The sequence below is a fragment of the Eublepharis macularius genome, chromosome 3 (assembly GCF_028583425.1).
Source record: "Eublepharis macularius isolate TG4126 chromosome 3, MPM_Emac_v1.0, whole genome shotgun sequence".
Lineage (NCBI taxonomy): Eukaryota > Metazoa > Chordata > Lepidosauria > Squamata > Eublepharidae > Eublepharis > Eublepharis macularius.
Window position 1 is genome coordinate 187,307,860 of NC_072792.1, and position 12,295 is coordinate 187,320,154.

At 51.7% G+C, this 12,295-nt stretch overlaps 1 protein-coding gene across 4 annotated transcripts in view; it reads right to left on the reverse strand.

The window, feature by feature from the left end:
* LOC129325877 (sodium-dependent proline transporter-like) overlaps positions 1 to 9,469 on the reverse strand; it is a 33,991-nt gene extending 24,522 nt beyond the window's left edge. For 2 of the 4 annotated variants that reach the window (XM_054973838.1, XM_054973836.1), the window contains exon 1: positions 5,290 to 5,427. In XM_054973838.1, coding sequence (XP_054829813.1) covers positions 5,290 to 5,391 — 102 coding nt within the window. In that variant the 5' untranslated portion in view covers positions 5,392 to 5,427. Of the gene's footprint in view, positions 1 to 5,289; positions 5,428 to 9,102 lie in introns of those variants that run through there. The other 2 variants (XM_054973837.1, XM_054973840.1) reach the window with 2 other exon arrangements.
* Between the last annotated feature and the right edge of the window lie 2,826 nt (positions 9,470 to 12,295).

The following is a 12,295-nucleotide window of genomic DNA, read 5'->3' on the forward strand; positions in this document are numbered from 1 at the left end:
GGCACTGAGGGGGTTCCCACTGAATTATCTCTGGGGTTGAATTCTGCGGGTTCTCACCACGCAGAGGTTTGCACGGAGGAATGCTGGCATTTCCGTTTGGTGCATTTCTCTATTGCCACACAAGTAATGAGGAAATCCAATGCGGCCTCTGAAAAGTTCTAAGTAGTAAACCCGCCCAGTTCCATATTCTTGGCAAAGACACACAAACAAATTGCCGATGAGGAAGTCCTAACCACAAAGACAGAAAGAATGAAACTGAACATGGATGGAGAGACATTCCAGGCACTGCCGTGGGGTAAGCCTGCCTTCTCCCAGGAAGGGGGTGTCTTTATAATGGGGCTCACATCCTGCCTTGCTAGCCACCGTTAAGCAGCAACCAAGGAAATATTTATCACAAGAAGCACTGAGTCATATCCCATTGGTCTGTCCCCCAAATTTCTCCAGATCAGTGGGATCCGGTCCATCCAGCAGGTTTCTTTGGCTTGTTTGTGCGCACCAGGCACATGGCAGCACTTTGAACATGAACAAAATCAGCTCGTAAGCCTGAACAAAAGAGCAGGGCCAAGCGCTTGGGCAGCTGTAGAACTTCTGGATACCCCGACACCTTCACGTGTCTTCTGCTTATTTTAGTTTATGTCATTTATAGTCCGCCTTTCTCACTGAGACTCAAGGCGGATTACATAGTGTGAGATTAATACAGTCAATATCAGGAACGTTTCCATAAACAATGCCATAGGGGAAATAGACATGAGTTAATATTAATAACAATATTTAATTTATATACCGCCCTTCAGGGAAACTTAACACCCACGCAGAGCAGTTTACAAAGTATGTTATCATTATCCCCACAACAAAACACCCTGTGAGGTGGGTGGGGCTGAAAGAGCTCCAGAGAGCCGTGACTGACCCAAGGTCACCCAGCTGGCTTCAAGGGGAGGAGTTGTAGGAAAATATAGCAGAGATTGTGCAAAGATTGCACATTGGAAATAATGAGAATAGGTTCACAAACACACTCCAGTGTAGCTCTGTAAAATTACTAAAGGATAAAAATTAGGGTTACATTTGGAGAAAATAATAAATTGCTAAGCTGACAACATCTTGCTAGGTAAGTGACTCAGAGAAGAGAGATGAAGAAGTGAAGTGGAAGTGAACAAAGAGCAATAAAACTTCAGTACATAGCATCAATTAATTGCCCCCAATAAACAAACTGCCCAATAGAAAATCCTAATCCTACTTCATTATGCTTAGTGACTCCCCTTTCTACAGCAGGAATCTTATTCGAAACTCTAATGGTTACATTCAAAGTATGTTTACTAATTAAGTAGGTAACACAAACAGTTTAACTCTTTCATGACTGAAATGAAAACACTTGCTAATTCCCACAGGAGTGAGGAATCAAACCCGGCTCTCCAGATTAGAGTCCCACGCTCTTAACCACTACACCAGACACAGCATTAGCCGGAATCCAATACAACGTAGTGGTGAGGTCTCTGGTCCCTAACTCATTAGCAGGTCATCTGAGATCCCCTCCCTACAATACAGCCCTGCTATCTGAGTAAAAAGCGTTTTTGAATAATTTGGTTTTGTGTCCTTTGCAGAAAGCTAGGAGGGTGGGGGCTCCATTGTGTGCCTTTCTCAGTTAGAATCAGGACAGATGCGTGAGCTGACCAGACCCCTCTGGCACCCGAACGCCTTCAGCTGCTTCTCAGCACTTCCACAGAAAGTGTGTGAGGAAGGTCATGAGTACTGGTCTCTTGCACACAGGGGCTTGCAAGGCGGGCTGTTGTGACACTTCCTCACGAATGCACACCACGGCTTCCGCAAAAGCAGAGCCAATTCTCCTTTCACTGTCTTTGGCTAGCAAGGAGGGATGAGAGTGACGGACTTGGGGATGCGGTGGGGGGACAGAATTTGCCTGCTTTCCTCAGCATGTTGCAATGGGGGTGAGTTGCGCTAAAGCTGGGGGGATTAAGAGGGAGGCAGCCCTTTTCATCCTCCGTCTACTAAAGTTATCTACCTGGCAACTCCAAGGCACCAGAATTCCCAGGCTGCTGTTGTGCCAGACGTTGTAGGTTACATCGGACTACAGCAAACCACGTGGACAGAATTCTTCATCTGTTCTTTAAATGAATGCCAGATAGGGGCCTGCCTTTGCCAGATTTCCACCTACAAATGTTCCGGGCCATCATTCACCAGTTACGTGAGGGGCAGAAATTCAAGATAACTGTTACATTTGTTGAACACTAGCAACTACAAGAGAGCTGAGCGGGGGGGCCCTGGTATATCGGATGCTGAACAGCAAAGCGGCGAGCAGCAAATGCCATGGGGGGGGGATCTTTTGCATACGGCTAACAACATGTGCTTATTGCCGTGCGCACACATGGAAAAGAGCTGCAGCCAACCACAGCTCATGCACTGGTTCATTGCACGCAGGTGGCGCACACGTGTTTCGAGTTCTGTCCACCATCGTTTTGTGGGTACACCTAAAATGCATAGCTCTTTGGGGGGGGCAGGAAATGTGTGCGCAAACAGCTCTTAGGCAAGGGAACAGGCGAGCAAGCAAAGGTTTCGTTGCGTAAACACAGCCCCATTTATAGACACAAGAAGAAACGTTGCCAAGGGGCTGGAGTTAAGAAACCGGGAAACGGGCAGGGCAGGGGAGAAGCCAAAAAGACTCAGATTTCAGGACAGAAGGGGACACTGCTGACAGCATAGCTAGAGAGAAAGGGAAGGGGTTGGTGGCAGCCCAGACAAGTTGCTTGCAAAAGGTTATGCTCCCAGCCCCCCCCCCTCCGATGAAGGTGTCTATGAACCAGTTGCCATGACCCCCCCGCCTCCAGCCAGCCCACTCTCCCTTTATAGGCTTGTACCCCGCCTGGAAGCAATTCCTGGACGCTTCGCCAGGCAGGTGTGCCGTCCATTGCACTGCTCAGGCTGAGAAGAGCCTCCAAAAAGGGCACCCAGATTAAGAGCTGCCCAGATAAAAGAGCCCGAACTATTCAAGCGCTACTGGTGCCCTTTGCACAAGATGCTCCGTGCAAGGAACAGGGCTCTCGCCCCACTCCAACTCTGTCCTAACAACAGCCCTGCGAGGTACATTAGATGGAGAAGAGCGACAGGCCAAAGGACACCCAGTGAGTAGCAGGAAGAGTATGGATCTGAACCTGCCTCCCCCTAGCCCATCACAGGAACCTCTTTGCAACAGTGCCGCTCCAAAGCAGAGGAGAGTGATTGTTGCCAACTCCAGCTGGGAGAATTCCTGGAGATGGGGGGGGCAGAGTTTGGAGGGAGTTCAATGGGATAGAGAGCGGTAACCCGAGGCGATTCACTCATTGATAAAGTTCACATCCTACATCCTTGGTTTTTAAAAAAAGGCCTAACCCACCTCTGATACATACATACCATTTTTAAAAAACTACAGTTCAGACACCCATAATGATACCACAGCCCTTATACTTTTACACAGAATGGTCGCAAAACAGAAGACTAAACCTGAATTATAGGGTTGGAAGGGACCTCTAGGGTCGTCTAGGGATCAGTTTCATTAAAAAAGAAGGTGAGAGATCTCCTATCCCGACAGCGGCCGACGTGGGCTTGCCGGGTGCAGAAAGGCGCTGTCCCCTCCCACCTGCACTTTCTGTGGCGGTTCCATCGCCAGCGGCAGCCGGCTAAGGGCGGGTCACATCTACCCAATCGGCTCACCAATTCATTTGATTGCATTCTGCATTTATTTGTGTTTGGAATGCGTGGAGACACGGCTGCAGCTGGCCTGGGCGCTGCTCGGCCTCTGGGACTCTCTTTCTTTGCTTTCTAGAATACTCTGCATTTGGGGTACACACACACACACACAGGTACGTTCATGCACACACACACACACTTTCTCTCCAACGATGAAAGGGGCCCTCACCCAGAAAAGTTTGCAATGCACTAAAGTCATCATACAGATCCCTCCCCCCCCCCACATACACACTCTTTGAGAGGCAGTTGCAGAACTGCTGGGTCAACTTTGCCTTTGGCACCGGGCGAAAGAGCCAAGAGAGTTCACAGCACACGCACGCTCCTCCTCTCGGTTAGGAACAGGAGCTTCCTGGGCAACCACCAGCTCTCCCTCGGAAGAGCCCGCGTGGAGCAGCGGCTAGAGCGTCAGACTGGGATCTGGGAGACCCAGGTTTGAACCCCCACTTTGCCACAGACGCCAGCCACACGCTCTCGGCCTAGCCTACCTCACAAGGTCATTGTGAGGATAAAACAGAGGGGAGGAGAATGGTGTAAGCTGCTATGGGGGAAAGGTGGGGTATACACAATGGGGAAAAAAGAGGAGGGAGAAAGCTGGGAGCTCTTTCCAGGGAAGGTAACAGACCGCACAACCGTGACCTGTTCCTGCTTTGGAACTAGGAGTCTTCAACGCTTCACCCAGGAGCTTCCCACAGCACCCAAAGGTGCCCCCAAGGTGCCCCACTCAGTATAACAACATTCAATTTAACAACAACAGCGTTCGATTTTCTATACCACCCTTCAGGACAACTTAATGCCCACTCAGAGCAGTTTACCAAGTGTGTTATTATCCCTACAACAAAACACCCTGTGAGGTGGGTGGGGCTGAGAGCGCTCTGGAAGAGCTGTGACTAGCCCAAGGTCACCCAGCTGGCTTCAAGCAGATGTCACATCCTGGGCAGAAAGAATCCTGAGCAAGGTGTGAGCTCCAGAGGGGGGATTTATTGGGTAGGAGATACTCCTAGAGAGATGCTGAACGAAAACCGGGTTCAAGCCCCCCTCCCCGGCACCTGCTCTTGTTTGGTTGGTGGGGAGAGGAGGCTGGTGGAGATGCTTGTGCTTAGGAGGTGTGCAGTGCCTGACACATCTGGGTTGCGCTTAGAGCACCACACACACCCTAAGCAGGGGTGCCAGCTCCAGGTTATAAAATTCTGGGAGATTAGGGGGGGGGGTGCCTGAAGATGGCATTGTTTGGGGAGGGGAGAGACCTCCGCAGAGTAGAATGCCAGAGGAGCCCCCCCCCCAAATTCGGAGCTGCCGTTTTCTCCAGGGAAACTGATCTCTGTGGCCTGGAGGCCACTAGTAATTCCGGGAGATCTCCAGTCACCGCCTGGAGGTTGGCAAGCCTTCCAAGCCAGAGAGGACGGGGGGGGGACGGGAATCGCCCCCGCGAGCGAGGCGGGGCCAGGCCGGGGGCTGCAGCCAGGCCGGGCGCGCCTCCCCACTCGCGGGCAGCTCCTGCCCCTGGGCCAGGCCGAACCCCCCGCCGGCCTCCCCCGGGCTGCGCCCACTCACCGCGATCGCGCCCGGCGGCAGTGGCGGCTCCTCCGCGCCCGGCTCGGGGCCCTCCGAGCGCGGCGCCCCGGGCGCGCCCCACCGCTCCGCCACCAGCTTCATGGGCGCCCGGGAGCGCGCCAGCCAGCAGAGCCCAGCCGAGCCCAGCCGAGCCGGCAAGCCGCAGCCCGCGGAAAGGGGCGGGCGGGGCGGGGCCGAGGGGCGGGGCCTGCCGGCTCACCTGGCGCAGGTGAGGCCCCGCCCGCCCCGCCTTTCCCGGGGGAAGCCCTCGGCGGCGGCGCGAAGGACTCGCCAAAGCCGGCCCGGCCCGGCCCCCCTCCCAGGACCCCCCCCCCCGAGCAGCCCCGTCTCGAGGGAGGGCGTCGGGGCCGCGATGCGCCTCAGGCCGCCCAACCAGAGCCCTGCGGGACGGAGCCGGCCTCTCCCGCAGCGCGCCCGCCCGCCCGGCCCGGCCCGGCAAGCCGAAGCGCCCGCGCTGCCCGGCCGCGCCTCGGGCCTCGGGCCACCGCCGGCGCTTCTCCCTCCGGACGCGGCGCTGCAGCCCTCGGCGCGCGGGTCCTCAGAGCGGGGCCCGGGCCGCCCAGGCGCGCGGCTTCGCCCCTCCCGGGCCACGTGCACGCGCGGAAGCCTCTTCTGGGCGCCGCGGCTGTGGAGCGGCGCCGCCTGCGGGCGTCTCCGGGTCACCACCGCTTTGCGTTTCCCGGGCAGGGCAGGCCGGCCGGGCGCCCTGCGGGTCGGCTTCGCGCTGCAACGACCGACCCGGTTCCGCTGCCCTCCCCACCCCCTCGGCTGTGCCGCTTCAGGCCTGTTGCGCCCCCCCCCCACGGCGCCCCCTAAACGGGAGGCTTCCCTAAGCACCGCCCTCTCGCCCCCTTTCCTCTCCAGCTGCTCCCCAGTGGTTCCCCCCCTCTGTGCTCTCAGGGCCAGTTGCAGGTTTGGGGGGCCTTGGAGGGAGAGCGCTCAGCCCCCCCCCCCATGCCCTTCTGTTAGGGGAGATTTTTGTCATAGGACTTTGTTTCCAATTTGTAACTCCCGGACTACCATTAACCCATATATATTTCAAGACCCCAAACACTGGTTTCAGAAGAAAAATGGGATTACATAGAATGCATGGAATAATCCCAGGCACTGTGTCCATTAGGGGGAGACGTGTCAAGACCAGGAGTGTTGGAGGGCCTTATATACCCTCCAGTACTGCTTGTTTACAGAATAATTGCTATTTGTTTACAGAATAAAAGATCAGAGGTTAGGATGAAGCTCCAACATAATGACACGCATACTTGTCGGAAATGAGCAGAATGACGCATGTTCCCAGAGAAAATGACATTTGACAAGTTTGAATGATAAATGAATTATACAAACTGTTGAAAAGCTGGAGCCGTGTATCTGATATTTTCCTTGGGAAGGAATTCATTCAAGACCGAATTTCACTTTATTTAATCAGTATAAAGAGAACAACGTGCTTACACGTTGCCCAGTGGCCCGTTTCACCCAGAGACAGGATCTTAACAGGCCTTTCTTTACTTGCTTACATTCTTCTGGGTGCTTCTGAGTGCTTTTAGCTAGAATGTATGCTCAGAATAAGATTTTATAAAATGGGACCTAAAAATTCCCAAACATATTCCCTGCTTTGAGCATCATTTTAGCTCATATGCACACAGTGTTATCCTGTGGAACCTTCAGAGACAGTTGGAAACATCTCTGTAATTCTCTACACAGCATTGGTGTACAACTGATGCAACACCAAAATGCCATAAGTAAAATCAACAGGCCTCTGCCTGTGATAACAAGACCCTTAAAGCAGGCCAGGACCAAAGGTTTCATTCTTTGTTTTCCATTGTCAGTGTGTAGTGGAAACCATGTGTGATTTAAGAACATAAGCAAAGCCATGTTGGATCAGGCCAGTGGCCCATCCAGTCCAACATTCTGTCACACACAGTGGCTAGAAATCCAGTGCCATCTAAAGGACTGTCAGTGAGGCCAGGACACCAGAAGCCCTCCCACTGCCTTCCTTCCAGCACCAAGACAACAGAGCACCACCTCCCCACAAAGAGAATACCATCTATCTCCTGTGGCTAATAGCCACTGATGGACCTCTGCTCCATATATTTGTCCAGTCCCCTCTTGAAGCTAGTCCCCTCTTAAAGTTCCCTTTTCACTAACCCAATTAGTGTCATATAAACGTTGAACGCAACATTCAGATTCAGTCACAGCACATACACCCCCTGTTGTAACTACAACAAAGTCCAGGGCAAATTGATTCTGGAACGCTGTTACTCTCATCTGTAACTTGTTAAAGGATATAGCTGCTAGTGCTGTAGACGAATCCTTAGTCCCAAGTTTTTAACACAGCACTGGAGTCTTAAAATAGCTGTGAAATCAAAAAGAGTCCAGTAGCACCTTTAAGACTAACCAATTTTATTGTAGCATAAGCTTTTGAGAACCACAGTTCTCTTCGTCAGATGCATGGAGGGCCAACAGAAACTGGTCAAATATTGAGAAGGAGAGGGGAAGGGGGGAGGAGAGGGGAGATGCACACAACTCCTTTTGATATGGAGATGCAAACAGCTCCTTTTGATGTGGGGATCAGTTTGCTTCTGTAGAGGTTCAAAGGAGTTTGCCGTGTTAGTCTGTAGTAGCAAAATCAAAAAGAGTTCAGCAGCACTGCAGCACAAGCCCTCGATAACCACAGTCCTGCCCGCCAGATGCATTTGACAAAGAGAACCGTGGTCCTCGAAAGCCCACGCCAGGTGCCACTGGACTCCCCCTGACCCCGCCTCTGTAAAGGAAATCAGTTACCTGTGATAATGTGATAACCATTCATAGTCCCTATTCAGTCCCAGCTTGACAGAGTCAAATTTGCATATGAATTCCAATTCAGCAGCCTCCCGTTGGATTTTGTTTTTGAAAGGTTTCTGTTGAACCACAGCGACCTTTAAGTCTTTGATGGAATGTCCTGGTAGATTCAAGCAAAGGCGTTACTAATTATAGGAAAACTTCCCGCCCTTCGGGGTCTGTTGACATTCTGGCCCGAAACCCCAAAGAAGTTACATGGGAACAGATTAGTTTAGAACTACATGAAGTACAAAGGAAAATATCCCAGTCTCTGGGGAGAGATTCAATGTCCGCTGCTGGCAGCTCGTGTTCAAGGACACTTGCTGGAAGAAGAGAAAGTACATATTTTTTAATAGATAACGGAGAGGCCCCACTGGCTCGCCTGCAATTAATATGAGCAGTTAAGACACTCTCAGGTGATCTGCACAGAATACAGCATGTAACTCTGGCAAACAGGAGTGACCAGTACAATATGCAGAATACAATCATGGCAGGTATGCTGGCAAACATGACAGCTCTCTCTCTAGAGAGAGAGCCGTCAACCAGAGTGTACACTCACACACAGGACAGAATAGCTTGCACGTCCTTCGAATGCAAACCACTGCATCTGCACAGAGAGCAGTCGGATATTCTCATTAAAACTCCCGTTTAGGGTCATTGACCACAACTTAGGTAATAACTTCAATCAGTGTGCAGAATCTTAAGACACCTCTTGTCAGTATCGTTGTGAGTTCTGCGTATTTTGTACATGTAGCCTTGAATGAATTCCTTTCCCAAGGGTAGGTCAGATGTGTCTGGGCTTATCCAATAAACCCATTTTCCTCTGTAACCACCGTGTTTGGTGTCTTGAAATACATATGGGTTAATGGTAGGAGGGGAGTTACACACTGGAAGCAGAGTGCTATGACAAAAATCTCCCCAAACACCTACCGCTAGGCAGCACCCTTCTTGCCCTCCCAACCACATGCCTCCACCTACCTCTGCGTCGTTCCTTTGCCCTCTTTCTGCCAGCTGCAGTCACAGCCACCCCCACTGCTTGCATACCCTTTCCTTGAGGGTGCTGGGTAACGGGTGCAGCTGGCGTGGTACTGCCACGGTCACCAGGAACGCTGATGCTTTGTGCACCAGCCACATGCCCTTCTCCAGCAGCGCATGGCAGCATATGCAGCTGGGAGCAGAAGGGTGTGAGTGCAGGCATCAGAGGAGATGAGTGAATGGGGAGTCAGCAGCAGGGACCCCCCCACCAGAAGCTGCCCCCCTTGTCCGGTGTTGACGCCAGCCCTGCTCTCACCCTTCTGTCCTCCTCCTTCCCCATCCCGCAAGTCAGTCTGCATCATCCTAGGACAAATCACAAAGTTCACAAAGAGACGGGACACAGTGGCCACGGGAGAGTTCAATTACCCGGATGTCTGGTGGAAGTCTAACACTGCTAAAAACTCCTGACTTGTCTTGCTGACAACTTCATTTTTCAGAAAGTAGAGAGGGAAACAAGGGGTTCTGCTACCTTGGACTTGATTCTCACCAACAGGGAAGAACTGGTTGACGAGGCTATGGAACTAAGTCCTCAGGGCCGGATGAACTGCACCCAAGGGGACTAAAAGAACTCGCAAGTGTAATTTCTGAGCCTCTGTCTATTATTTTGGGGGATTCTTGGAGAACAAGCAAAGTGCCAGAAGATGGGAGGTGGGCAAATGTTGTCCCATCTTCAAGAAGGGGGAAAAGGAGGATCCAGGATAACTAGCAACCCGCCAGCTTGACGGCTATACCTGGAAAAGTCTTAGAACAAATCATCAAACTGTCAGTCCTTGAGCATTTAGAAAGGACGGCTGTGATTCCTAAAAGCCAGCATGGGTTCCTCAAGAACAAGTCTTGTCAGACTAACCTTACCTCTTTTTTTTGAGAAAGTTACTACCTTGCTGTAACGGGAATGCGGTAGACATCGTTGATCTTGATTTCAGTAAGGCTTTTGATAAGGTTCTACATAATATCCTTGTCAACAAGTTGGTAAAATGTGGTTTGGATCCTATTACTGTTAAGTGGATCTATAATGGTGGTTGTTGCGGATTTTCCGGGCTGTATAGCCGTGGTCTTGGCATTGTAGTTCCTGACGTTTTGCCAGCAGCTGTGGCTGGCATCTTCAGAGGTGTAGCACCAAAAGACAGAGATCTCTCAGACACTGTGACACTGAGAGATCTCTGTCTTTTGGTGCTACACCTCTGAAGATGCCAGTCACAGCTGCTGGCAAAACGTCAGGAACTACAATGCCAAGACCACGGCAATACAGCCCGGAAAACCCACAACAACCATCGTTCTCCGGCCGTGAAAGCCTTCGACAATATATTGGATCTATAATGGGTTGACAAATCACACCCAAAGAGCGCTAGTTAATGGTTCCTCATCCTCTTGGAGAAGAGTGACAAGTGGAGTGCTTCAGGGATTGGTCCTGGGACTTGTTCTGTTCAACATTTTTATAAATGATTTGGATGAAGGAATAGAGGGAATGCTTATTAAATTTGCAGATGATACTAAATTGGGAGGGTAGCAAATACGGTCGAAGACACAGTAAGGATACAGGATGATCTTGACAGGCTGGAAAACTGGCCTAAAACAAATAAAATGAATATCAACAGAGATAAATGCAAAGTTCTGCATTTAGGAAGGAAATATCAAATGCATAATTATAGGATGGGGGAGACTTGTCTTGGCAGTAGTATGTGCGAAAAGGATCTAAGGGTCTTAGTAGACCATACACTGAGCATGAGTCAGCAGTGTGATGTGGTAGCTAAAAAGGCAAATATGGTTTTGGGCTGTATCAATAGAAGCATCGTGTCCAGATCACGAGAAGTGATGGTATCGCTCTACTCTGCTCTGGTTAGACCTCACCTTGAGTATTGTGTTCAGTTTTGGGCTCCCCAATGTGTCCAGAGGAAGGCAACGAAGATGGTGAGGGGTCTGGAGACCAAGTCCTATGAGGAAAGGTTGAAGGAGCTCAGAATGTTTCGCCTGGAGAGGAGACGGCTGAGAGGGGATATGATAGCCCTCTTCAGGTACTTGAAAGGTTAGTCATATAGAGGATGGTGCAGAGTTGTTTTCCACTGCCCTGGAAGGTCAGACCAGAACCAACAGGTTGAAATTAAATCAAAAGAGCTTTCGGCTAAACATTAGGAAGAACTTCCTGACAGTGAGAGCGGTCCCTCAGTGGGACAGGCTTCCTCGGGAGGTGGTGGGCTCTCCTTCTTTGGAGGTTTTTAAGCAGAGGCTAGATGGCCATCTGACAGCAGTGCTGAATCTGTGAACCTGGGCAGATCATGAGAGGGAGGGGGCAGGAAGGGCCACATCAGTGCTTAGTTCTCCTGGCTCCTTCTTAGATGCCCAGGGTAAGGCCGATCGCCACCTTGGGGTCAGGAAGCAAATTTCCCCAGGCCATTTGGCCAGGGATCCTGAAGGTGTTTTGCCATCTTCTGGGCATGGAACAAGGGTCACTGGGGGTGTGGGCAGGGGAGGACATATTTGTGAATTTCCTGCATTGTGCAGGGGGTTGGACTAGATGACCCTAGAGGTCCCTTCTAACCCTATGATTGTATGCTCTTCAGCAACTCTTTCCTCCTTTGGACTTTTGGGTTTGCTCCCCTTTGGTGGCAACGGTGCACAAGGCTCTTTGCCTGCCGAGGGAGCCTCAGCCTGGGGCAGGCTGGCCAGTCGGGTTACCTGGCCTGCAATAGGCTGGAGGGGGTCAAGCGCCTCTTACTGCAAAAAAGTGAGGGGGGCAATGCAGAGGAGGCTGTGCCTGCTTGCATCCCGCTGGAGCAGTTTTTGGGGGTGGGAAAGGGCCACAAGCCAAAGGTATCTGGACCTCCCCCAGGATTGGAGGGTGCAGAAGGGGCTTGCGGCCCTTACATTGGCTTGTCATGCACGCGGCCCTGTCCTGCTCAGAAAGGCCTTTCTGGCACCCCTGGGCTCCCCTCCTGTCCTCATTCTCAGAACTCCTTTTCAATACCCCATCCCTGAGTGGGGACCAGGACAGCCCTGAGTGCTATCTGACTCCCCTACCCCGCTGCTCTTGGTGCAGGGAACACCACCAGTGCCTCTTCTTTGGCCAGGCATGGGGCTGCTCTTTTGCTCCCTGCCAGAAACTTCTCTTTGGCATCTTCTGGTCTCATCTGCATCAGCC